Source organism: Equus asinus, chromosome 20 (genome assembly GCF_041296235.1).
Source record: "Equus asinus isolate D_3611 breed Donkey chromosome 20, EquAss-T2T_v2, whole genome shotgun sequence".
NCBI lineage: Eukaryota > Metazoa > Chordata > Mammalia > Perissodactyla > Equidae > Equus > Equus asinus.
The window spans coordinates 80,502,625-80,530,074 of NC_091809.1; the positions used below are offsets into that span (position 1 = coordinate 80,502,625).

Genomic DNA, 27,450 nt, shown 5'->3' on the forward strand with positions numbered 1-27,450 from the left:
TCTTGCTCTTGAGTTTAATGCCTCAGGCCTCTCATCTGTAAAACTGGACCAATAATAATAACTTTCTCAGTAGTTTTCATAGAGGAAATGAAGAAATAATCCAGGTAAAGTGCCTAGTACAGTACCGGGCACATAAAACTTGGTTACCTTTAGTTGCTATGATTCTTTTCACAGTTTTTATTGCTCTTATTACTTTGCTCTTCAGTGCCTAATTAATAAAGCAAGTGTTCCAAATCTGGTGGACTAATTCCCACTGAGGCAGCTCCCCACACGGAGTTAATTACCTCTTTGGGCTCGTTCGCCCGCCAGAGACGTGGGGATACGTGGCTCGAGCATTGGAAGGTGTCAGGACCTAGACTGACGTGTGGGACATGGTTGTTAAGCTGAGATGTGAATATGCCGGGACGAGGCGGGTGCAGGGGAGAAAAGCCGTGAACCCAATGAGGAGACCTCTGACCTGTAGATGAGTGTGACCTCTACTTCCTGTGCATCCTCAGGCAAGGGACTCATGTCTCAGATCTGTTTTCTCTTTTGTAGAAAAAGAAATTTATTATTCCTTGTGCTTTCTCTCTCACAGGCTTGCTGTGACAACCCTGAAGTTGGAGGCTGGGGAGACCATTCCACTATTCCAAGCCTGGAGCCTCAGAAATGGCGAGGGGTGAGATGGGGAGGGAGTCACGTGACAAACTCGGCCCTGCCGCCTCAGGCCTCCGAAAGCTTACCCTAGAACGTCCAGTCTCTATGGTGGCTGGCGCTCAAATTCCGGTGCAGACTAGGTTGCCCTTCCGGGGCAGTTGCCACCGCTTCCGGGGCGGGACGCGGGGATTTGAGGTGGCTAGTCCTCGGCTCGGTCCTGGCCTGTGTCTCCGCGCTCCTTGCTGCCATGAGCTTCCTCAAGAGTTTCCCGCCGCCGGGGTCGGCTGACGGGCTCCGGCAGCAGCAGTCGGATACCGAGGCTGTGCTGAACGGGAAGGGCCTCGGCACCGGCACCCTTTACATCGCCGAGAGGTAGGGTGCCTGTCCTCGAGCGCCGGCCTCCTGCGCGCCGCCCTCCTCCTGCTGGCGCGGGCCTTGCGGAGGAGCAGGGGCGAGACCGCGACCTCGCGGCTGCTGGGAGGGGGAGCGCGTGCTCGGTGTCGCCTCGGGGGTGCCTCTGCTCGATTGTTCTAGTGTCCTCTTCTCCGGAGCCTGCCTTTTTCTCTTCAGACGGAGTTCCCCTCACTGATTATGCTTTTTACCGGCCCGTTCACCGGAGAACTGGTGCGTGCGTTACTCTTTACTCAAGGGTTTGTTTTAAGGTTTTGAATTTTCAGACCGTGAGTTAGTCATCGATGTGTCTATCTTTCCCGATGAACAGATGCGGGAGGTGTTGCCCTGGGCATGATATACGGGCTTAGAGCAGATTGTGGAGGATTTTGAAAGTTTGATTAAGGAGTATGGATTTTCTTCTGTAGGTGTGGGTGGGGAGAGGAACACCCTCAAACCCCACGTTCGCTGGGGTCATATCCAGAAGAAGCTGACCTTTATTTCCCATTTCTGACTTCCATTTCCATTCCTAGAAGAAATTGCCCTTTTATTTGGCCACCTGGAGCACTTTGTACTTTCACAGTCAGATCCAGACGGTTTAAATATTGCGCTTGTAGAACCGAGGTCTCTGTTTCCTTGACATAAAGTTCCATTCATCATCAAGCCAGCAGCGGCACGTTGAATCCTTCCTGTCCTTCCTATCTCTCTAACTTCACCTTCTGCTCCATCACTTTTGTCTACAGAGAAAGTTCTGTTTTTAAGAGCCTGTGTGATTACGTTGGACACACACAGGTTATCCAAGATAATCCCCCTTTTATTGTCAGTTTATTAGTAACCTTAATTACATCCACAAAGCCCCTTTTGCCATGTAACATAACGCATTCACAGGCTTGACACCAGGGGATGAAGGTCATAGGGGCCAAAATTCTGCCTACCACAGAGAGCACAAAAAAAAGTAAAGAACCCATGGTTTAGAGAGAAATCTAGACACTGAGCAAACCTTAGTCTTTTGGTCAATCATTGAGATAGCAGATAGGAAATATGGATGGGAGGAAAAGCAAGTTTGGGGTGAGGTGCAGAAAATGAGTTTGGTCTGGACATGTGGATTAGTTGGACATAGGAGTATGTCTCTTGGGAGAGTGGTATTAAAGATGGAGATTTGGAAATCATTAATGTAAGTGTTAGCATACTCCTGGGAATAGATTAGCTACCCCAGAAGAGAAGAGGGCCAAGGATGGAACCTTGGGGGGACATCCACATTAAGAGGTAGGTTATGGAAGAAGAAACTTGAGTAGAGAAAAGGAGGAGGAGCAGTTCAAATAAGGTAAAATCCAAAAAGCATCTGTTGGATATTGACAAGAAGATCTTTACTGATCTTGGGAGAGCAGTTTCGTTTAAGTGGTGGAGATTGGAGCACGGATATATTTCTAGCCACCACACAATCCCACAGTCCCTTGTTTCTCCATGACTTCTCTCTCTATTGGCTTTTCTTTCTGTAATATAACTCCTTTTTGGGAAAGGTCCTATGCTTGTTTTTTAATTTTTAAAAATTTCAAACTTAGAGAAAAGTTGCAAGTGTTGTTAAGTAATACCTGTGGACCCCTCGCAAAGATTCATCAGCTGTTAACATTTTGCCACATTTATTTCTCTCTTTTTTTCTGAGCTATTTGAGAGTTGCAGACATGTTGTTACTTCACCTGTAAATACTTCAGCAAAAATCTCCTAAGAAGAAAGACATTCTCCTTACAACCACAATACACTTAGCACACTGAGTAGAAACTTTTTTTTTTTAAGATTTTATTTTTTTCCTTTTTCTCCCCAAAGCCCCCCAGTACATAGTTGTATATTCTTCGTTGTGGGTCCTTCTAGTTGTGGCATGTGGGACGCTGCCTCAGCATGGTTTGATGAGCAGTGCTGTGTCCGCGCCCAGGATTCAAACCAACAAAACACTGGGCCGCCTACAGCGGAGCGTGAACTTAACCACTCAGCCACGGGGCCAGCCCTAGAGACTCTTTTAAATTCTTATCTGTTTAAAAAAGAAAATTTATTTCAACTTTTCACTAACAAATATCTTATGTTTCTTCTTTAAGCAAATATTTTTGTAAAATATACCTAGAAAAAAGAACATCAATTATATATGTATAGTTTAAAGAATTATAATTAAACCAACACCTGTATATCCACCATCCAGGTTAAGAATAGAATATTACCAGTACATTGGACACCTCTTTACTCATCGTCACCTCCTTGGTCTCTTTCCCCTTTTTGTTCTTTCCCACTGAGCGTTTTCAAGACTTGATAGAATCAAGTTCTCAACAAACTGGGAAGGCTTCCTAGAGGATGTGACAAATGAGGATTAATTGTTACCCAGGTGAATGAGGCAGGGCTAAGGGGAAATGTTCTTTCTAATCAGAAGAAACAGGATGCTCAGAGGCAAGGGTGAGAAGCAATATTGTGTGTGCCAGGAGATATATATGTCCAGTTATGCACCTCATAACGTTTCAGTCAACGATGGACCCCGTGTACAATGATGGTCCCATAGTTTAGTACCATATAGTCTGGGTGTGTAGTAGGCTGTACCATCTAGGTTTGTAAGTATACTCTATGATGTTTGCACAACAAAATAGCCTAACGATACATTTCTCAGAACGTATCCCCATCATTAAGCGGCGCGTGACTGTATATGTGTTTGTACACACACAGTCTAGCAGTTCTTCCTCTGAGGGAATGAGGGAGACAGTGGAAAAATAATAAAGCTGGAGAAGGAGAGAACCGTGTTCGTGACCTTGGCTTATAGCCCGAAGGCTTTGGGGAAACTGCTTTAGGATTTTAGGCAAAGAGGGACAGGGTCTGATTTGGTTTTAGGGTAGATAGTTTCTCAGATGTGTATTGAGAAATTTAGAATTCTCAGGCCTATTTTCAAAGCTTAGTTTTCATAGGAAGTTGCCTTTTTATCCAGGTAAGGAAGGGAACAGAGGCACGAATCATTCAAAATAGATCATTTGAGACAGGTAAAATGAAAAAGGTAATTTAAACTTACAAGTAACACTTTTTTATATCTTATTGTAAAATTAATTTTAAACCAAATATTTAAACCAACTCAAATTGAAGACCTCTCTTATCTTCCTGTCCTGTTTTTCACCCCATGCCAGGAATAAAGGACACTGATCATACTTGTGCAGAAGTATTGGAAATTAGCAGAACATTCCTCTGCATGTCTCCTGGCTTTCTAAATCTTGTTTTTTCCTTTTGTTACTCATGGTTTCTTTGGGGCTAGGTTTAGTTAGATATTTTGGTTTTGGAGGGCTTTTCTTCTAGAATGTAGGTAAAGAATAAATAAAAATCAGAACTTAATGATCAGAGTAAATGTTGGTTCTAAGTGGAATTTGCTTCTGCTCTGTCGACTGTATAATCCATGTCCATCTATAAGATTATGAGAACTCCCTAGGAGAAGCTTTGCAGAGGCAGTGTTTGTGTTCTGCCAGCAGTAAGAAACTACAGAGTAATTATTAGGTGCTTTTTAAAGTAAAGGCCATAATTTCATTGGCACTAAGTCTTATGTTGCTATTTTAGTTTTTCCGTTACTTAATTGAGTCATTAAAGAAAGTTTTATGGCTCTGGATATTTGAAATCATTTTGGACACCCAAATTTGGAATGCTCCTTTCTTTTTTTTTTTGTTGAGTTAATGATAGGTTACAATCTTGTGAAATTTCAGTTGTACATTAATGTTTGTCAGTCATGTTGTAGGTGCACCACTTCACTCTTTGTGCCCAGCCCCCACCCCACCTTTCCCCTGGTATCCACTAAACTGTTCTTAGTCCATAATTTTAAATTCTTCATATGAGTGAAGTCATACACAGATTATCCTTCTCTCGCCGGCTTATTTCACTTAACATAATTCCCTCAAGGTCCATCCATGTTATTGCAAATGGAATGATTTTGTTCTGTTTTACAGCTGAGTAGTATTCCATTGTATATATGTACCACATCTTCTTTATCCATTCGTCTGTTGCTGGGCACTTAGGTTGCTTCCACATCTTGGCTATTGTAAATAATGCTGCAGTAAACATTGGGGTGCATAGGACTTTTGGGATTGCTGACTTCAAGCTTTTTGGATAAATACCCAGTAGTGGGATGGCTGGATCGTATGGTAGTTCTATTTTTAATTTTTTGAGGAATCTCCATACTGTTTTCCATAGTGGCTGCACCAGTTTGCATTCCCACCAGCAGTGTATGAGGGTTCCTTTTTCTCCGCAACCTCTCCAACATTTGTTACTATTAGTTTTAGATATTTTTGTCATTCTAATGGGTGTAAGATGATATCTTAGTGTAGTTTTGATTTGCATTTCCCTGATGATCAGCGATGATGAGCATCTTTTCATGTGCCTATTGGCCATCAGTATATCTTCTTTGGAGAAATGTCTGTTCATGTCTCCAGCCCATGTTTTGATTGGGTTGTTTGATGTTTTGTTGTTGAGTTGCGAGAGTTCTTTATATATTATGGATATTAAGCCTTTGTCAGATAGATGACTTGCAAATATTTTTTCCCAGTTAGTGGGTTGTTTTTTTGTTCAATCCTGTTTTCATTTGCCTTGAAGAAGCTCTTTAGTCTAATGAAGTCCCATTTATTTATTCTTTCTATTGTTTCCCTTCTCTGAGAAGGCATGGTGTCCGAAAAGATCCTTTTAATACTGATGTCAAAGAGTGTACTGCCTACGTTTTCTTCCAGAAGCCTTATGGTTTCAGGTCTCACCTTTAGGTCTTTAATCCATTTTGAGTTTATTTTGGTGAATGGTGAAAAAGAATGGTCAATTTTCATTCTTTTACATTGGATTTCCAGTTTTCCCAGCACCATTTGTTGAAAAGACTTTCTTTTCTCCATTGTATGCCCTCAGCTCCTTTGTCAAAGATTAGCTGTCCATAGATGTGTTGTTTTATTTCTGGGCTTTCAATTCTGTTCCATTGATCTGTGCACCTGTTTTTGTACCAGTACCATGCTGTTTTGATTAATGTAGCTTTGTAGTATGTTTTGAAGTCAGGGATTGTGATGCCTCCCGTTTTGTTCTTTTTTCTCAGGATTGCTTTAGAAATTCGGGGTCTTTTGTTGCCCCATATGAATTTCAGGATTCTTTGTTCTATTTCTGTAAAGAATGTCATTGGGATTCTGATTGGGATGGCATTAAATCTGTAGATTGCTTTAGGTAGAAGGAACATTTTAACTATGTTTATTCTTCCAATCCATGTACATGGAATGTCTTTCCATCTCCTTATGTCGTCATCCAATTCTCTCAGAAAGGCCTTGTAATTTTCATTATATAGGTCCTTCACTTCTTAGTTAAATTTACCCCAAGGTATTTTATTCTTTTTGTTGAGATTGTGAATGGTATTGTGTTCTTCAGTTCTTTTTCTGTTAGTTCGTTATTAGAGTATAGAAATGCTACTGATTTATGCAAACTGATTTTGTACCCTGCAACTTTACTGTAGTTGTTGATTACTTCTAAGAGTTTTCCAATGGATTCTTTGGGGTTTTCTATATATAAGATCATGTCATCTGCAAACAGCGAGAGTTTCACTTCTTCCCTCCCTATTTGGATTCCTTTTATTCCTTTTTCTTGCCTGATTGCTCTGGCCAGGACCTCCAGTACTATGTTAAATAAGAGTGGTGATAGAGGGCATCCTTGTCTAGTTCCTGTTTTCAGGGGGATGGGGTTCAGTTTTTGCCCATTGAGTATGATGTTGGCTATGGGTTTGTCGTATATGGCCTTTATTATGTTGAGGTAGTTTCCTTCTATGCCCATTTTGTTCAGAGTTTTTATCATAAATGGCTGTTGGATCTTGTCAAATGCCTTCTCTGCATCTATTGAGATGATCATGTGGTTTTTATTCCTCAGTTTGTTGATGTGGTGTATCACGTTGATTGATTTGTGGATGTTGAACCATGCCTCTGTCGCTGGTATGAATCCCACCTGATCATGATGTATGATCCTTTTGATGAATTGCTGAATTCTGGTTGCAGAAATTTTGTTTAGAATTTTTGCATCTATGTTCATCAGTGATATTGGCCTGTAGTTCTCTTTTTTTGTGGTGTCCTTGTCAGGTTTTGGTATCAGCGTGATGTCGGCCTCATAGAATGTGTTAGGGAGTGTTCCATCTTCCCTAATTTTTTGGAATAGCTTGAAAAGGATAGGTATTAAATCCTCTCTGAAAGTTTGGTAGAATTCCCCAGGAGAGCCATCTGGTCCTGGGGTTTTATTCTTTGGGATGTTTTTGATTGCTATTTCAATCTCTTTCCTTGTGATTGGTCTGTTCAAATTGTCTGCCTCTTCTTGAGTGAGCTTTGTAGGAGTCCAAGAATTTATCCATTTCCTCTAGGTTATCCATTCTGTTGGCATATAGTTTTTTGTAGTATTCTCTTATAATCTGTTGTATTTCTGCAGGGTCTGTTGTTATTTCTCCTCGCTCATTTCTGATTTTGTTTATTTGAGCTTTATCCCTTTTTTTCTTTGTAAGTCTGGCTAGTGGTTTGTCAATTTTATTTATCTTCTCAAAAAACCAGCTCTTTGTCTCATTGATCCTTTCTACTGCCTTTTTCGTTTCAATAGTATTTATTTCTGCTCTGATTTTTATTATTTCTCTCCTTCTGCTGACTTTGGGCTTCATTTGTTCTTTTTTCTCTAGTCCAGTTAGGTGTGCTTTAAGGTTGCTTATTTGGGATTTTTCTTGTTTGTTAAGATGTGCCTGTATTGCCTGAATTTTCCTCTTAATACAGCTTTTGCTGTATCCCATATGAGTTGGTATGTCATGCTATCATTTTCATTTCTGTCCAGGTATTTTTTTATTTCTTCTTTAATTTCTTCAATGATCCATTGCTCGTTCAGTAGTGTGTTGTTTAGTCTCCACATCTTTGTGCCTTTCTCAGCTTTTTTCTTGTAATTAATTTCTAGCCTTATAGCACTATGATCGGAGAAGATGCTTGTTATTATGTCAATTTTTTTAAATTTGTAGAGGCTTGCCTTGTTTACCAACATATGGTCTGTCCTTGAGAATGTTCCATGTGCACTTGAGAAGAATGTGTATTCAGCTCTTTCAGGGTGAGGTGATCTATATATGTCTACTAGTCCAATTGTTTTAGTTTTTCATTTAGCTCCACTATTTCCTTGTTGATTTTCTGTCTGGATGATCTGTCCATTGATGTGAGTGGGGTGTTGAGGTCCCCTACTATTATTGTGTTGTTTTTAACATCTTCCTTTAGGTCTGTTAATAGCTTTATGAATCTTGGTGCTCCTTTGTTGGGTGCATAGATATTTATAAGCGTTATTTCTTCTTGATGAAGTGTCCCTTTGATCATTATATATTGTCCCTCTGTGTCTCTCTTTACCTGTCTTATTTTGAAATCCACTTGGTCTGATATAAGAATTGCAACACCTGCCTTTTTTTCCTTGCTATTTGCTTGAAGTATTGTCCTCCACCCCTTCACCCTGAGTCTGTGTTTGTCCTTGGGGCTGAGGTGTGTTTCCTGGAGGCAACAAATTGTTGGATCTTGTTCTTTAATCCATTTTGCCACTCTGTGTTTCTTTATTGGAGAGTTCAATCCATTCACATTGAGAGTGATTATTGATGCATGTGGACTTAATGCTGTTAATCTGTCGCTCATTATCTTGTTTTCCTGCGTGCTTTAGCCTACCCATTTAATACTGCAATTTCTTATGCTGGGTTTCTTAGATTTTTCCTTATTTATGGTTTGTGACTCTGTTCTGTACTTTATTTTAGTGTCTACCTTGAAGTTTGTATTTAGAATCTCGTGTATAATATAGTCTATTCTCTGGTGGTCTCTTACTTACTTGACCAATACTGATTTAGACCCTTTGCTCTTCCCCTCCTAAATAATTATTTTCATTTTTTATTCCAACTCGTCTTATTAATTTGTAGTTAGAGTGATAAGATCGTCTTTGCTTTGGTAGTTTCCTTACCTTTACCCTAATGCTATAATTGAATAATTGCTATCCTGTTCTGGTTCTATCCATTGGTCTCCCTAGTCTGTGGATTGTGTCCCCTTTCTCCCTTTTTTCTTTTTTCAGGTATGAGAGCCTTCTTGAGGATTTCTTGTAATGGAGGGCTTTTGGTTACAAATTCCCTTAACTTTTGTTTGTCTGGAAAAGATTTAATTTCTTCCTCATATCTGAAGGAAATTCTTGCTGGATAGAGTATTCTTGGCTGAAGATTTTTATCCCTTAAAGCTTTGAATATGTCACTCCATTCTCTCCTAGCTTGTAGGGTTTCTGTAGAGAAGTCCGCTGACAGTCCGATAGGGGCTCCTTTATAGGTTATTCTCTTTTTTTTTCTTACTTCCCTGAGTATTTTTTCCTTATCTTTCCTTTTTGCCAATTTTACTACTATGTGCCTTGGGGTAGCTCTTTTTACATTGACAAATCTAGGAGATCTAAAACCCTCCTCTACACACATTTCTCCGTCGATCCCTAGATTTGGGAAGTTCTTTTCAATAATTTTGTTAAGCACACTTTCTGCTCCATTTTCCTTTTCCATATTCTCGGGAATTCCTATGATCCTTATGTTCTTACTCCTCATTGAATCCATTATCTCTCAGAGATTTTCCTCATTTTTTTTGATCCTTAGTTCTCTTTCTTCCTCTGTCTGGAGCCATTCAGCCTATCTATCTTCAATTATGTTAATTTGCTCTTCTATGGTGTGTACACACGGGCATTCAGGGAATCTGTATTCTGTTTTATCTGGTCCATTGTGTTTTTCATCTCAAGTAATTCTGTTTGATTCTTCTTTATGATTTCAAACTCTTTTGTGAAGTAACTCCAGAACTCGGCTTGTTTCTCTTTCTCTCTACCTCATTGAGTTTTTTGATTATAGCTGCTCTGAACTCATTATCACTTAGTTTACCTAATTCCAAATCCTCAGGACTTAATTCTATGTTTTTATTGTTTTCCTTCTGGTCTGGGGCTTTTATAAATTGCTGGATGGTAGAGGAGCGGTTTTTTCGCATGGTGGTAGAATTTGGTTGCAGTTACAGCCTGTCGCCACTAGATGGGGGTCAAGAGCCGCGTGTTATGAGCTCTCCGTCTGCAACAAGATGGCTGCGCCCACTGGCTTTGCCGGGGCGGAGGGGCTGTTACTGACATGCACAGGTCTGGGTTCAGATCAGTTCTGTTCTCTGGTCTCCCGAGGCCCTTGGTTTATGGGGTCCCCACAGATGGAAGCTTTCCCCGTGTCAGCGAGTTTCCACTGAACCAGGGCAGGAGTCCTGGATGATCCCCCGTTGCGCGGCCCCTCCCCTGCTCCTTCCCGACCCGCACAGCAGCGATCACAGACTCTAGGGGAGGGAGCGATGTTCTCTCCTACCATTCCAGCGCCTCCGAGGCTGTAAGTAGGGTTTATGATCGCCACCTTCTTGGTATTGTAGGTCTCTAACGAGCTGGCATTATGTTTATTCTCTGAAATTCAGTTCTTCCAATCTTTTGTTGTATTTTGGAGGGGAGAGAATCCCAGGTCAGCTCACCCCGCCATTTTGCTCTGCCCCTTCTCCCCTCCTGGAATGCTCCTTTCTTAATTCTGATAATGCCAGGGGAGTTTTAAGTTGAGAAAAGGGAGTTTATCTGCTTAAAATAATATAGTTTTAGTAAGGGACTGGCAGTACTTCTCTGATACATGAGCACTTTCATCTTCACATTAGGTGGAAAGAGGTGGCCCGGAAAGGTACATACTGCACACAATCTAATTAGAATAATGATATCCATTTCTTTGGAATCAGTGGGGTGAGTCATTCTGGAAAATCATTTCTAGAGCTTCACCACTTTAGGCTCCTTAAGATTTATCCTTTTAAGCCTCCCAGGTTTTCTTTTTCTTTTTTTAATAAGCATGTTGCATGGAAATCTTTCCAAATGGCAGTGCCTATTTTCTTGGTATTGCTTTTTTAAGTGTACAGATTGTTGCATTTTAGGATATTTACAGAGTTGAACAATTATCACCACAACCCAATTTTGCTTCTGCTTTTGCTACCTGAGCATCATGTGTTAGACACTCGCATTGTGCTGTTAGACATTGATTTTCTTTAGGGGGACTGAGCCGTAAAGTTCAGCGTCCTCTAACATTGAATATGAATGATCTCAGACTGCTGCACTGTCATCATTCCTGCCCAAGGGAGTCCCGGGTTCTCCTATGGTATTTGCTTTTCCTTGGTTAGAAATTAGACAGGCAGGGGTCGGCCCCGTGGCCGAGTGGTTAATTTCACCGCTTCAGTGGCCCAGGTTTTCACCAGTTCCAATCCTGGGTGCGGACATGGCACCGCTCATCAGGCCATGGTGAGGCAGCATCCCACATGCCACAACTAGAAGGACCCACAACTAAAAATATACAACTATATACTGCAGGCATCTGGGGAGGAAAAAAAGCAGGAAAAAAAAAGATTGGCAACAGTTGTTAGTTCAGGTGCCAATCTTTTAAAAAAAAAGAAATTAGACAGCCAGCCTTGTTAAAATTGTTTAGAAAATAGAATGATACAGGGGTTTTATTGCGTTTAACTTCTTTTTTTAACAACAGCTTTATTGAGATAATTCACGTAGCATGCCCATGTAAAGTCTATAGTTCAGTGGTTTTTAGTCTGTTTACAGAGTTGTGCAACCATCATCACAGTCAATATTAGAATATTTTCATTGCCCCCAAAGGACACCGTCACCCATTAGCAGTCATTCTCTATTTCCTTCTAAGCAACCACTATGTTGCATTAACTTTTATTTCATTAACCTTGTTTTGTGATTTCTTAAGGTTTGTGTGTGTGTGTGAGGAAGATGGGCCCTGAGCTAACATCCGTTGCCAATCTTCCCCTTTTTATTTGAGGAAGATTGTCCCTGAACTAACACTTGTGCCAGTCTTCCTCTGTTTTGTACGTGGGACGTTGCCACAGCATGGCTTGATGAGCAGCGTATAGGTCCGCAAGATGTGAACCTGTGAACCCTGGGCTGCTGGAGCAGAGCACAAGCACGTAACCACTAGGCCACTGGGCCAGCCCCCTTGAGGATTTTTTTCGCTACTTTTTTTTTCTGCTGAGTGGTGCAGTTCCAGATGAGTGAAGTATTACCAAAAAATTAATCACCCCTTACTCAAAACTCAACATACTTATTTTGGTAGTATGTTTCCTTTGTTATGCCAATAAAATATTTTCCTTTGACCACTTTTGGGGGAAAACTAGACCTTACTTATCTGTGGCTTTCTCTTTTTTTTGTGTGTGAGGAAGATTCGCCCTGAACTAGCATCTGTTGCCAATCTTCCTCTTTTATTTTTTTTTTTTTTGGCTTGAGAAAGATTAACCCTGAGCTAACATCTGTGCCAGTCTTCCTCTCCTTTGTATGTGGGATACCTCCACAGCATGGCTGATGAGTGGAGTAGCTCTGCACCCAGGATCCGAACTCGGGATCCTAACCTGTGAACCCTTGGCCACCGAAAGGGAGCACATGGAACTTTAACCACTTGGCTGTGGGGCTGTCCCCTGTGGCTTTCTCTTAAAGCAGCAGAATAGGGCTGGCCCTGTGGCACAGTGGTTAAGTGCTCACGTTCCGCTTCTTGGTGGCCCGGGGTTCGCCAGTTCAGATCCCGGGTGCGGACATGGCACTGCTTGGCAAAAAGCCATGCTGTGGTAGGCATCCCACATATAAAGTAGAGGAAGATGGGCACAGATGTTAGCTCAGAGCCAGTCTTCCTCAGCAAAAAGAGGAGGATTGGCAGTAGTTAGCTCAGGGCTAATCTTCCTCAAAAAAAAAAAAAGCTGCAGAATGAATGACAGGCTTCATAAAGTCTGTCTTTCAATGTGATATGTTCTAACTTGTAGTATGATTATAGCCCTTTCATGTGTATGTCATTTAATGTAGGATTAGTAGAGATATTAGTGATTCCTAGGTATTTATTGCATACTTAACATGCTGAGCACTATGCTAATGGTTTTGAAGAATATTGTTAAAGAAAGAAATATGACAGATTCTTTTATCAAGTAGCTCACTTTCTGTCAGAGTACATAGAAGATTTATTACCCCCGAGTTAAGTGTTAAATGTTGTATTACTGAGCATAAGTGCCATGTAGAAAAAGAAGAGATCATTATGGACTGCAATAATTGGAGGGAGGGCTCAGAGAGGAGCTGGAACTTAACCAGATGAAGAGGAATTGCAAAAGCAAAGAAAGTACATGAAGACATTCCAAATAAGAAAAAGCATAAAAGGCATAGAAACACACATGTAGGGGCCAGCCTGGTGGCTTGGTGGTTAAGTTCCTGCCCTCTGCTTCAGCAGCCTGGGGTTCACCAGTTCAGATCTTGGGCGTGGACCTACACACTGCTCATCAAGCCATGGTAGCTTCCCACATAGAAGAATTAGAAGGACATACAACTAGGGTATACAACTACGTACTGGGGCTTTGGGGAGAAGAAAAAAAAAGAAATACACGTGTGACTTAAGAAAAATTGCATTTCAAATCTTTTTGGATTTTTAGCTAGAAGAGACCATAACAGAATTGGTTTTAAAGAAATTCAGTTCCTGCTGCTAAATTTTCTTACTTTAGGGATGTTTCTAAACAGTGAGCTTGAATTTATTCACATGCATCAAAGTGTCCAAGCTGAACCTTTATGAACTTTAGGATATTACATTAGGATTCAATTTCTTCAAATAATCTACTTGAAATGTGTTTTTCAGCCGCCTGTCTTGGTTAGATGGCTCTGGATTAGGATTCTCACTGGAATACCCCACCATTAGTTTGCATGCAGTGTCCAGGGACCTAAATGCCTATCCACGAGAGCATTTGTATGTTATGGTGAATGCCCAATTTGAAGGTATGTATGGTGTAATTTAATCTTGAGCTTCCTTTGGTAGCATATTATATTTTAAAAAGCAGTCTGTGATCATAATCAATGTAATTTTCAAGCCATTGACCTATTTTGGATAATAGTTTATTAAAGAAAATTTCAGCGCAGTAAAACAGTTTGGATACTGCCTTTTATTTTCTATGTATTTGCACTTAGAATTATTCAGTTATTGTGGATACATTTCTGATTTTTCCTATTAACTGTTTATTCTCTTGGTAAAGGCATTTGTATTTGGCACCCATAGAGGCTTGGATCAGTATACTTGAAGCTTCCTAGAGTTTAGGGTAGAACCTTTTTTATTTTGTCACAGAAGTGGTTCTCAGTAGGGGGGTGACATTTCCCTTCCCCCACATTTGGCAATGAGATTTTGGTTGTCATGACTCGGGTTGGGAAGGAATGCTACTGGCATCTAGTAGTTAGAGGCAAGGTATGCTAGTAAACATCCTACAACGCACAAGACAGTCTCCCCACCAAAGAATTACCCCATCCAAATGTCAGTAGTGCCAAGTTTGAGAAACCCTGGGTTACAAGATTTCCAAGTTTTGCTGTCAGAGATGACTACAAAGGTTCATAAAAATCTAGTGAAGTGGATGAAAGAAAAAGTAGGAAGGACAAAAAAAATCCATTTTTTTAGACCGTCATCAATGGGTTGTAAGAATTCTGAATGAGAAACAAGTTAGGCACAAAATAAAAACTTGTGTTTTATTTTTGTAAAACTAACTAAATAAGAAGTTTATATACTATGTTGTGTTAACTTAATATGTTTGTCTTTTGTAGAAATGCAGAACTTTGAGGTTGAAAGTACATTTGTCAGACTTTTAGTAAACTTGCTTTTAAGATAATAGGTTGCTTTTCTTTGACATAGTGTATAAGAGACAATCCCATGAGTTTTCCTGTTGAGCTATTGCTCCTTTAGTTTATTTTAATATGGTTTCAGATATAAGATGACCATTTATATTCAGTGTGGCACAGTGAGAAGCCCTGCCTCATTTAGTGGTAATGGCTGATTCAACTACGGTCATGCATCGCTTAATGACAGGGATGCTTTTCTGAGAAATGCATTGTTAAATAATTTCATTGTTGTGCGAACATCATGGAGTGTACTTAGGCAAACTTAGTGTAGCCCCACTACACACCTAGGCTGTATGGTACTAATCTTATGGGACCTCTGTCATAGATGCAGTCCATTGTTGACCGAAATGTCATTAAATGGTGCATGACTGTATCTGAAAATATTTTTGTTATAAGATTGCAAACTCTTGCCATTGGTAAGGGTCCAGAGATAGATAAAAATCTAGTAAAGTTTGAAAGAGAGGGTAAGGAAGAGTAAAAACTGTTGACCCTGTAGTAGGACTTTAAGATGAGGAGGTGTTGGGCACTAAAGTTCACTTTCCATCTAAGTACATACAAGTATGATTTTATAACCAAGAGTATTACATATGTCATGTTTAGGTTAAAGCACTCATTCATTCATAGAAATGTAGAAATAGACTGCAAAGTACCCTTGTCAGTCAATTCCAAGTGCTGGTGTGAAATGCCCAAAAATAGTGTAGAACATTGGCATTGGGCAAGGTGCATATCAAAAAGTAAGGTTAGAGAGGTAGGGTTTGAATAAAGCTAGTTGAAGAGAAAAGCACACTGAATAAAAAGACTCTGTCATTAACTTGCTAGGCATGTGATTTTCTTCTCTCTGAGCCTCAATTTTATCCAGAAAAATTAGGTGATTATAGTAGTCTCTAGTTCTTATACCTGGCTGCACATGAGAAACACCTGGGGAACTTATTACAAATGTAAATCCTGGGAATTCCAAACCAAGGAAAAGGATTCAGTAGGTTTGGTGTAGATATTTTAAAGGTTTGCTGTGTATGATTATTTTCTTGAAATTGATGGGATTTTGGTTAATCCTTTCTTATTAAAATGAGTAGGACTTTTCTTACTAGAAGGTAGAATCCTCCTGGGGCATGTTTATTTCAATAGCTCTCCAGTTCTGTTTATCTGAAACTCCACTCTTCTCCTAAGTTACACATGCTTGGACCCTATTTTCCTAGCCTTTGTTTCTCTCATCCTGATTCTCCAAGCTCCAGATTTTTTTTCTCGTTGGCTTATCTACATAAACCTCTTTAAAATAGGCCATCAGGTTATTGTTAAGGACATTAGATTATTTTTTAAATGACTAAAAAATTATCCCCATTGTTGAAAATTTAGCAAAATTTAAAGAGACTGAAAATGTGACAGCCACTACTGTGATCTAGCACGAGATGATGAGTGTTGGTCATGGTTGTATTTTTTTCCTAATTATAAAAATACTATATTAATTTGTTGCCTTAAGGTGGATTCTTTAGGATATAAAAGAAATTGTTAATAGTGGTTACTTCTAGGGTGAGGAACTAGAATGGTAGGGACCTATGTTTTCCTTTGAATCCATCTAGACTCTTTCAATTATTTTTATACCACTGTGTATTTTATAATTTAAAAAGTGATGTTGATTCAGTTATAGAATAATAATTTCAGTATATCATTTTTTAAAAATTGCATTGAAAAAGTTTGATAGTACCATAATATATTCAACTATTTAGAATTATTTAGATTTCTCCAGTATTTTTGTATTAGTTTACTTGTTTACAGAGGACATGTATATTATATTTAACAATATAATAACATTAGAAACAGAACAGGAAAAGTCCTATTAAATCTGTTATTTAAAACTGTTAATAGTGGCCATTTTAAAGTTTTTCTTTCTTTTTTGTTTTTTGCTTAACTGTATTTTTTCACTCTACAGTGAGTTTGTATGATTTATAAAATAAAAAATTTTTTAAAAATTTAGTGGATACCCCCTATAATTGATTCCTGTGAGTAGAATTACTGCATTAAAGGTAATAAACATTTTTAAAGCTCTTAATGTATATTGTCAGATTGCTTTCCTGAAAGTTTTTATCAATTTATACTTTTAATAGTAATGTATAAGAAAACCTTTCCAGCTTATCTTCATCTGTGTGGAGAATTAACACTTTTTTAAAATGTTAACTTTAATATGCTAAACAAAATTTAATTTATATTTTTAAGATTATTAGTTTTGAAGTTTTGGGGTCTAAATATTTTTGTTGACCTAGGGTTTTTTTTCCATTATGAATTAATTCAAACATTGAAAAGTGCAGAGAGCAATAAAAATTTTTCATTATTCAATATCCAGCATAAATTTTAACCTTTTTTCATAGTTACTCAGGTATTTTAAAGAAAGAAAACTATATGAATATTGTTGAAATCCTTTTCATATCCCTCCCCATTTCATTCTATACTCTCTGTTTCTAGAATTAAACATTATCTTAAAGATGATGTGTGTCATTTCTGTCTATGCTTTTAGATTTCACTGAATATGCATATACCCACAAGCAGTATAATGGTTTGGTTTTGTTTTTAAAATTTTAATGAAAGTGGTGTTATATATATTCTGCAACTAGCTTTTTCACTCAGTTATTATTTTTAAGTCTATCCATTTTGGTACATATAAATCACATTTGTTCATTTTTCACTGCCATCTGTATATAAAATGTAATGTGACCAGGTTACAATACATCTATTTACTTTTTTACTCAACATTTAGTTTTTATATTTTCACTAGTACCTGTGGTACTTTAGTAAACATTTGTGTACAAGCCCCTTGTCTACATAGTATGTACTTAGATGAGGAAATGGTTGCTGGGTAGGAGGATGTACACATCTCCAGAGTGGTTGTAGCAATTTCCACTTCCACAAGTGGCACGCGCGAGTCCTCTTTATTGAGCATTTGTATTTTTTCTTGCTTACAGATTTTTTAAATTTATCTGTTGGCTCGGTTAACTTTTGTGGGCCTTAGTTTTCTCATCTGCACATTGTTGGTGATGAAGCACATCAGTGGTTACAAGCTGCTGCTGAACCCTTAGTACAAGGTGAAAGGTCAAAGAAGCAGTGGACAGTGGAACTCTACTTGTTAGACGCCTGACTGTTGAAGTTTCCTCATCCCCTCCATGACCCTGAGGGGGCTTAGAATCCCTGGGCTCATGAAGTACAGTTTGACTAGACCAGAGGGACTATCCACGGTCTTTTTTTAGCTCTAAAATGACTATGTTCTTATAATTTGAAGTAAAAGTTGAATTGCAGTATTTAGGTATATCAATAAGCATCCTTCAAGAAATTCTTTTAGGCATTGTTTTTATCAAAACAAATAAACAACATCATTAAAAAGTTATTTTTATTCCCTTTCTAGAAGAATCAAAAGAATCTGTTGCTGATGAAGAAGAGGAAGACAGTGATGATGATGTTGAACCTATTGCCGAATTTAGATTTGTGCCTAATGATAAATCAGCATGTGAGTATTGTATAGAATTGATTCTTTTCCCTTTATGTACCAAGCATTGTTCCTGTCGACACACGCACACCCCTTTACCCTCATTGCCTGCCTTCTATTGCCTTTTCTTTGTTTTAGCATCTGTAATATTGAGGACCAGATACCTATTAATATCAAAGATTGTGACTGTAGTGGGAGTACAGTAGACACCATGTTACTTGGTATGTTTTATCAATGGAGGAATCTGGTTATTTTTATTAACTTGATGCTGTTCACTGTGAATCCCACTGGCTAGAGGGCAGAGAAGTCATTGGCAGTTCCAAAGTGAAAGATGCCAGGATAGCTGGAAAGAGGCTTATCAGCTGAAGGCCTTCACCCTGATATAGCAGTCTCACCAGGACTCTGACTCTCAGAAAATCCAACCGGGCATGAAGAGATCTCAATAGTAGCTTGAAATGACCTCTTACTATTTTGTGACTTGTCCATTGCCATCAAGCACTTTTCAAGACTGATTCTCCTTGGAATTTAGCAGGTTTTGTTAATGTCATGACCCTAGTACACCCCTTGTCTACCCATTAAAGTTATTTGCACTGATGGTTATTTCATTACATTTTTGTTGTGCATTGGCCAGAAAAAAGTATAAATTACAATTTAATTTTCTTCTTCAGTGGAGGCAATGTTCACTGCAATGTGTGAATGCCAGGCTTTACATCCAGATCCTGAAGATGAAGATTCAGATGATTACGATGGAGAAGAATATGATGTGGAAGCACATGGTTAGTGAAATGGAATTTTTTAAGTGTTTCTGTTGTTTCATTTTAAGCATTTATTTGTACTAAGGGTGTGGGATTATAGTTGTTTATATCTCTACTAAATACCCATATAGTATGATTATTAATAAAAGTGAATGGCACAATTTATGTCTAAGTCAAATTGGAAAAAAATTTTGGGCTTTCCAAACTTGAGGGTAAAAAATAGAGATTATTGGGGGGGTAGAAAATGGATAGAGATAAATGGAAGGAAAGAAATTGGTAGATAGGAAAATAGGCAGTCAGGAGAGTCTTTTTAAGTTGATGCAGCTAGTCACAGAGAACAAGCCTTCTCCCTCCACCACTTTAAACCTGTATCACCTGCATCTTTATTTAACACAGTCCTTCAAACAGCTCATTGCCAAAGTCATTTCTTTTTCCCAGAACTATACTTCATTTATCCAAGAGTATTTCCCCTGGCCTCCCCAGAACAGAATGCAGTCTCTAGCCTGGTAGAGTCTTGTAACTTGAGATGCCTGCTGTTCTCTTTTCTTTTCCCCACTGGTCTCATGTATACCAGTCTGGCTATCCAGAGCCCTTTCCTCTGTATGTACCCACTTCCTGGCTTTAGGAAAACTTATTTCTGGGTTTCTCCTTTATATATCTAAATACGTTCTCATCTTTGCTGAGATTTTTGGGTGATTCTTATTTTTGTATCCTTTTTGTATTTTCCAGAATTTCTGATTTTTTAAAAGGAGCATGTGTTTTAATCAGGAGAAAATTTTCAGTACAAATTAATATCAAATTAATTTGCGCTCACCTGTGAAATTCCCAGCTTGGGACAATATAAGACTCCCTGACCTTAGGAACACCCTCCTTTCCTTCTCGTCCCGGACATTTGATTCTTTGGGAGTTGCTGTTCACTGTCTCATTATCTCTTGGAATCCCTTTTCATCCTATAGGATAGGGACTTTTTTTTTTATTTCTGTCTTCAACAGATGGCCTATATGTGTGTGTTAAATGAATGTTGAAAAGTGTTTCCTGGAAGCCTATTTTTACTGTACCTTTTCTTCAGTAAATGCATAATTGATGATCCATTTTTTTCTAATTGTTTTATAATAGCTTAAAAACTTTTTATTTGTTTAGAACAAGGGCAGGGGGACATCCCTACATTTTATACCTATGAAGAAGGATTATCTCACTTAACAGCAGAAGGCCAAGCCACATTGGAGAGATTAGAAGGAATGCTTTCTCACTCTGTGAGCAGCCAATATAACATGGCTGGAGTCCGGACAGAAGATTCAATAAGAGATTATGAAGGTGAGTATCCTGTCTCTTCAGTGTGAACAGTCAGATGATCACTTGGGCAATAAGGGAAGTTATGGAGAGAACTTACATAGGTTCTTTTGGAAACTCTTAAAACAGAGAAATCTCAGAATTAACTTTTTATAGTGTAGGAAGCAAATGTGGAATTACATGGAATGGAAATTCTCAAGTAAATTTTTTTTTCTTTTTTTACTTTTTTTCCTAACTACAAAAATAGTCTGTATTCATAGTCAGAAGTGTTTTAAATGGGCACAAAGAAGAAATGAAAAATCAAGTATAATTCTAATTGAGAGACATCTATTAATTTTCTATTGCACGTCTTTCCAGTCTTTTTGTTTGTATGCTTGTGTGTGTATATATGAGTGTGCACACATTGATGCTGCCATTTTTATTTTTAAAATGGATTCCTACATGATTATATGTAAAACTAGGATAGTCAGTTGATTTAAAGGGTTAGGCAGCATTTAAGAAATTTGGGTTCTTTTTTTTGTGACAAACGTTTGGACCTTAAACAAATGGCTTAAAATGTTTCTGTTTCAGTTGTCTCATATTTGTAGGCTTCTTTGTAAATATTTTCCCTGTTAGACTGGTTCCCTTTTCTAAGTATCCTCTTTCAGTTAGAATCCAGGAAGTATTTTTTTTTTTTTGAGGAAGATTAGCCCTGAGCTAACATCTGCCACCAATCCTCCGCTTTTTGTTGAGGTTAGCCCTGAGCTAACATCTCTGCCCATCTTCCTCTACTTCATATGTAGGACAGCTGCCACAGCATGGCTTGACGAGTTGTGCGTAGGTGCACAGCGGGGATCTGAACGGGCGAACCCCAAACCGCCAAAGCAGAACATGTGAACTTAACCGCCACACCACCGGGCCAGCCCCCCAAAGTGTTCTTTTGACTCAGCCTTTATCATTTATTCCTCATCCAGTCCAATGCTGAATTCTGTACATTTTCCCTTTAAATGACCTTGCTATTACTACTGCTATCCTCCAAACCTAGGCCCTTTTCTTCTCACACTGGATTTACAGTAGTAAATTTTTTGCCTCAGTCATCCCTTCCTCCAGCTCACTGTGCCATATTAATCTTCTGAGAACACTCTCTGTCGCCCCTTTTTAATGATGTTCCCTTAGTGATTGCCTGATACTCACCATATAAGGTTCAAATTCTTCATCAGATTCTAAAGAGACAACACTGTCTTTGTCTCCTATGTCTCCAATCTCGTTCCTGCTACCCTCAATAAAACATTTAGAGGGTGCTCTTATGTGCCAGACCCTAATTTTAAGCACATCACACATATTTACTCATTTAATCCTTTCAAGACCCCTCTGTGGTAGATGCTGTTATGATCCCCATTTTACAGATGGAGAAACTGAGGCACAGAGAGGTCACAACTTGCTTGAGGTCAAATAACTAATAAGTGGTAAGGGGATTAAATGAGCTAATATGCAAAAATGATATACCAGGCACTCTTATAAGCACTTGTTGCATCTTGTGTGTATTTAATGTATATTGTTATTTTATATTGCTAGAGTCTTAACACTTCTAGTTTTTAGTGATACAAAATATTCTTAAAGAGGGTTACCATAGTTTTTTTTTTTATTGGTACATTTAAGTTTTTCTCATAGTGTTGTGATCAATATCTCTATGCACATATCATGTTGACCTGGGGGTCCTGAAGTTCTGGGATATTTTAATTTGGAAAAGTGTAGGCTTTGGGTCACACTGTTCATCCTTATGTCTCCTCTCCATTTTAAGCCCTATCTCGTGAGCCTCTAACATAGGCTTTAGGGTGGCTTTAACATGGCCCAGATGATTTCTCATGCCCTACCAAACTCTTAGCTGAAAGAATTCAAGATGCTACCTTTTTTTATTACAGTGATTGACTAGAGAGTGCCTTTGGACATTGAAAAGCCTTTCATCACTGAAGAGTTTTTGCTTTTGTTTTTATTGTAGAATTTTTTATTTAATGCCTTTATAGCAAACGATTTTAAGGTCACAAACACTTTTTGCTAAAGTGAGATTTTTGGACTTTTATTCCTAAGCCCCATATTAAATTTGAGAGTTGCCTGTATATTAAATTTCTTCAGCTTATACCATGCCCCGTCCTTTAAAATTCTGAGTACCCACGTCACTCTTTTTGCCATTTATTTACTTAGACTTGTTTCTTTTTTCCTTTTTAAAATTCATTTTTTAAATTTTTAAAATAAAAATTGTATATATGTAAGGTGTGCAACATGTTTTGTTATACATAGTGAAATGATTACTGCAGTCAAGGTAATTAACATATCCATCTCCTCACACAGTTACTTTTTTTGTGTATGTGTGATGAGAACACCTGAGATCTGCCATCTTACTAAATTTCAGTCTTTTTGCCGTTTAAACATATGCTATCTACTAGTGGCATTTCAGTGCTTCATGTGCTTATTTATGTAAGAGATATTTATTGAGTTGCTGTGCCAGGTACAGAGAATACAGCGGTACTCGAGAGATGAGGTTACTGTCTTCACATCAATGGCATGCTAGTGGAGTGAAAAATAAATTAACTAATTAGGCAGTTACAGTATATTGTCATACAGCATTGAGATATGGGGAAGCTTGAAAATCTGTGGAGTCAGAGCTGGGCCCTTCAACCAGCCTGGGTAGTTAGAGATTCAAGCTTCATGGAGTAAATGACATCTAAGCCAAGATCTGAAAGATGAATAAAAGTGACCCAAGTGAAGGGGGATTACATACAGGTTGGGGAGAGAGGCAGGTGAGGGAATAGCCTTGTGCAAAGGTTCATGAGCCCATTCAGTTTTGGAGAACTGAAAATAGTTCATTATGTCTGGAACTCTGAGTGTGAAGGGCAATTATTATAGCAACAGATGAAAGTGGAGTAGTGAACTGGGCTGTATCTTAAAGGAACTTGAAAGCTGTGTTAAAGAATTTCAGCTTTACCTTTAGGTCAGTGGGAAGCCGCTGAAGAATTTTAGTTTGATTGGTGTTTCAGAAGATACACTGGCTATGATACGGAAAGTTAATTGCAGAGGGAAATACTGGAGGAAAGAAGAGAAACCTTCTTAAGTAACTTCTGTTTTAAATTAGATGAGAGATAGTGGCCTAAATTAAGTAGTGGCAGTAAATGACAAAAGACAACAGATTTTAGAGAGAGAAGCAACAGAAGTTAGAAAGATGGTATGGGTTTCTGGATTGAACAGGTAAGAGGTGTCCTTTAGCAAGACTGAAAAGAGAAGCATTTTCTATGTGGGAAGATGATGAGTTAATTTTAGATACGTGTTTATGTTTGCATGCCCTGCTGGGTGTCCAGGTCGTGGGGTGCCAAGGGGCTGCAGGCAGAAGCCAGTTTGTGGTGGGCTGAAGAGTCAAGGGGTGCATAGCAGGCGAGGAAATGGAGAAAGCAGCTGTCGACAACTCTTTACAGGGGGCTTTTTTTTTTTTTTCTTATCCCCTCAGCCTTTTTAATGAAGTGAGAAAAACAGGGCAATAAGCAAGAACTTTGCTCATTTTGTCTTTTCTCTTGAATTATGGTGTAAGCTTTGTAAGGATAGGACTTCATATCTTTTTTTAAAAAGTCACACAGTGAATACCAAGCAGTTTATGAAGAGCGAGCAGTTGAGGCTTACTGCATTTGAAAGTTCCTACCTAGTGTTCTTTTAGTGTTGAGGCTGAGAATTTACAAAGTACATGTTAAATGTATAGACTATTTTTAACTTGACCTAGATCCACATGAGGCGTTTTTCTTTCTCAGTTTGTTCCTCGATACTTTAATTTTCATAAGAGAAAGAAATAGCAACTTTTACTGACGGGGCACTGGCTTCCTTCTGGGCGAAGTGTAAGTTGAATCTTTACCTATGTGAAGCACTCAGTAGACTATTGCTTGGTGGTTAATTTTTTCTTCAGATGGGATGGAGGTAGATACTATACCAACAGTTGCTGGGCAGTTTGAAGATGCAGATGTTGACCACTGAAAATGATTTATGCTGCTTTGGGGTGAGTAGTTTATTTTCTCCTTTGTCACTGAACATGAAAATCATGTGAAATAATTTTTATTTTCATAATTCAAGAGAACTCTATGTAATTAGCATTTTGGGAAAATGTTAATTATCCATTTCTGAAATTATTGAAAATTATGTTTTTTCCCCTAAGAAATCAATGTTTACAAACAGGGTGATGTTCAGGTCAACGTTTACTGAGCACTTACCACATGCCAAGCACTGGTGTAAGTGTTGAGGATACATGGAAGAATAAGACGCATTGATCTTCAATGAACTCAGGAGAAGGACGTGAGCCCTTTGTTCAGACACAGAGATCTCTCTGGTCGGCTCAGTTGGGAGCAGCAGAGCCTGATATCATGTCTTGGTCTGCTATTGAGTCACCTTTTCCCACTTTGTGATGGTTGAAACCTTAACATGTTCATCAAAAAACGCAAAGCAGAGATTTGCTGCAACTCACTGCTGTTCAATTTCTGGAGGAAGTAGTAGTAATTCAAAACTGAGTTTAAGCCTTTAATCATAATCTTGTGTCAGTTTCCTTCCTTCTGAAAATAATGGAGGACCAAGGTCCTGGGCATCTTAGCGTTCAAGGCTGATTTGCCAAACTGTAGTAAGCCCATGTTCAGTTGTCCAAAAGCTCTCATTTCCCAAGTTGCTTTATACCTGCTTTTCTTGGCTGACATAGGAGCTCACTGCCCATTTTCTCTTCTCTGACACATTCACATCAGCTTTGCCTGAAGTTTGTCCCTCGCTATTTATTCACTACATGTTTCTCTGAGAAGAAAATTGTCCTCTGCCAGCTTGAGTATCTCATGTAGTTAGTTCACATACAGAACTAGGACTAGGAATCCTAGTCGCCTGCCCTTTATAAGCTGCAAGATTTTCACATTGTTAAATTATTGTCTTTCCCCTCTATAGTGTCCTCCTACCTCTGACCTTATAGCATTTTCTTGAATACTAGCTGTCTTCCAATCTTGCAGATGCTACTTATATCTAGACCCTTTATTTTATTAAGGCATATAGTGATAGCATGGCAAGATTTATATATATTGGCTTGACTCTTCTACATTGTCAGTTATCTAGTTAGGTGGTGAGATCCTCCCTTATTCCTCCCATTGACCTTCCAAATTATTGCCATTGTGAATATAACACTGCTTCTTATCCAAACCATGAATTCTGATAATGGAGCTCTGCTTTCCTCTCAGATGCTATCAGTAGAACTATCAGAAAAATAATCTCTTAAAGTTCTTTGCTTTATCTCTCTTTCCTTAAATACTTAATTTTTATTTCCACAACATTTACTTCTGTCATTGGTAGCTGTACAGTCTAAAATCAGCAATGTCTCCTCTGGGGTTAGCTAAAATTATGTGTTCATATTGCTAGAGTTCTGTTAACTTGAATTTTCAGATATCACAGTTTCAGATGTCAGTACTTCAGTATTCTCTTTCATGGGAAGTCTTTTGGTACCAGCTTAAGTCTTATTCCCTTATTTCTCACCTTCTTATTTCCCACGTTCCTAATACTTATTTAGTAACTTTTATTGAAACTGGAAAACAGAATTTTTTTGATCTGGCTTTCACATACGTCTTAAAAAACAGACTATTCAGAGAACACCAGCCACTCTATTAATAAGGATTATGAAAAACTCATTTGGTCTGTCACTACTGGTTACACAAATGGGATGTTTCTGCAGTTTCCTGGCGAGAATTCTTAGGATTCTTTGTAATGTAATTCTGTGGTGAAATAACTATACAATAGCCACAAACTTTGTAATGAGCTGATGATTTGTTTTCTATTCATTTTATGCTACAGCTCAAGTGGAGAAATATTTTATTCATAAAGTTTATACAAGTTCTTCATCTGGATAATTGACCTAAATTCCAAACAATGTCTGTAAATTTTTAATCATTTAAAATTGTATTTGCCCTTAAGGGATGAGTAAGGAATAATTAGAGTGTTTATGCAACCATTAAAAATTTCAAGATAATGGCACTGGGACCTCTCAGTGCATGAGATTGGATGAAGGGAAAGGCACATGAATGGGAGAATCACAACTCGGCCACTTTTGGTTCTGTGCCTTTGGACAAGGCATAACAACTTCTAATCCTCAGTTTTCTCATCTGAAAAATGGGGATGATGATAACTACCTGGCAGGATTGTTGCAAAGGCTGAGATATAATATATTTAAGTCCCCTGGCACTCTTGACCAGGCACTCAATACATAATAGCTATTATTATAAACACTGTAAACCTTTTGTTTTTCAGATTCTGCTCATAACTGTAGGAGAGAACTTGGTGCTTCTTCCACTGTGGAGTGAGTGTTGATGAAAGTCTTTTCTTTCTCCAAAACTCACCTGAACCAGTTCTTTCTTGAGACAGACTATACTGAGACAACAAGCTGTCACCAGCAGAAGAAACTATGACCTTTATTAACAAAGGTGAATTAACTTAACCAAGAGGGTATTTGTAGTTTATCATTTACCCCAGAACTTTCTGTGTCTAGGTACCCCCTCAGTAGGCCTTTACTTCCTGCCTTCACTGTATGCATCTTCTGTAACCTAGCAGGCCTATGTGGTGAAAATGCATAGGTACTTGGAGGTGTAGGCAGACTGGATGGGAAAGAAAGAGGCTGATCCAAGATGTACCCCTTTAGGGCCTATGGATACCCTTATCTCTTAAAAAGAAGGGCAGAGATCTCAGAGAAGTCCTGGCCTCCACTCATTCTCCACAGGGGTGAGGGTCTTTTTACTAATTTGGGACCCAGATGAATTCATTCAGGCATCTCGAGGGAGCCTCTTTGGAAACTTCCCAGCCGCACATTCTACCACTCACAAGTGCTCCTGACTAGCTTTTGCTGCTTTACCATGTTTTGCCAGTCTGTTCTGTTGTAACCTCTTAGGTTATGTTCTTTAATTTCCAACCTCCTAGGTCACTTTCTGTAACAGAACAAGTGAAATTGGGATGAAGTCTTCAGAGTACTTCAGATGATAATTGTTTTGTCTTTGTAATAGCTTAACAAATAAATCTAGGTTTTCTATATTATTGTGCTCTCATTCTTGACTAAAACCATTACCGAGAAATGTTTTTTAAAAAATTAATGCTGGCAAAAAATGAGAATCTTGTCATCTTATTTTTGTTTGACTTTTGTTGAGATCATGAACA

General features: G+C 38.6%; 1 protein-coding gene across 1 annotated transcript; it reads left to right on the forward strand.

Annotated features, from left to right (window-relative positions):
- The first annotated feature begins 790 nt into the window (after positions 1–790).
- Positions 791–27,327, forward strand: CLNS1A (chloride nucleotide-sensitive channel 1A). Its single transcript, XM_014859671.3, has 7 exons — positions 791–1,008; positions 13,733–13,869; positions 18,146–18,247; positions 18,895–19,002; positions 20,122–20,295; positions 24,197–24,286; positions 26,554–27,327. Exons 1-6 carry the CDS (start codon positions 884–886, stop codon positions 24,262–24,264), a joined length of 714 nt encoding a protein of 237 aa, XP_014715157.1. The 5' UTR covers positions 791–883; the 3' UTR covers positions 24,265–24,286; positions 26,554–27,327.
- The last annotated feature ends 123 nt before the right edge of the window (positions 27,328–27,450 follow it).

What these genes read in the sequence shown, in the direction of transcription:
- CLNS1A (XM_014859671.3), top strand. Translation starts at nt 884, where the DNA reads ATGAGCTTCCTCAAGAGTTTCCCGCCGCCGGGGTCGGCTGACGGGCTC. An exon ending in ACCCTTTACATCGCCGAGAG is followed by an intron (nt 1,009 to 13,732) that starts GTAGGGTGCCTG and finishes TGTGTTTTTCAG; the next exon opens with CCGCCTGTCTTGGTTAGATG. An exon ending in ATATGATGTGGAAGCACATG is followed by an intron (nt 19,003 to 20,121) that starts GTTAGTGAAATG and finishes TTATTTGTTTAG; the next exon opens with AACAAGGGCAGGGGGACATC.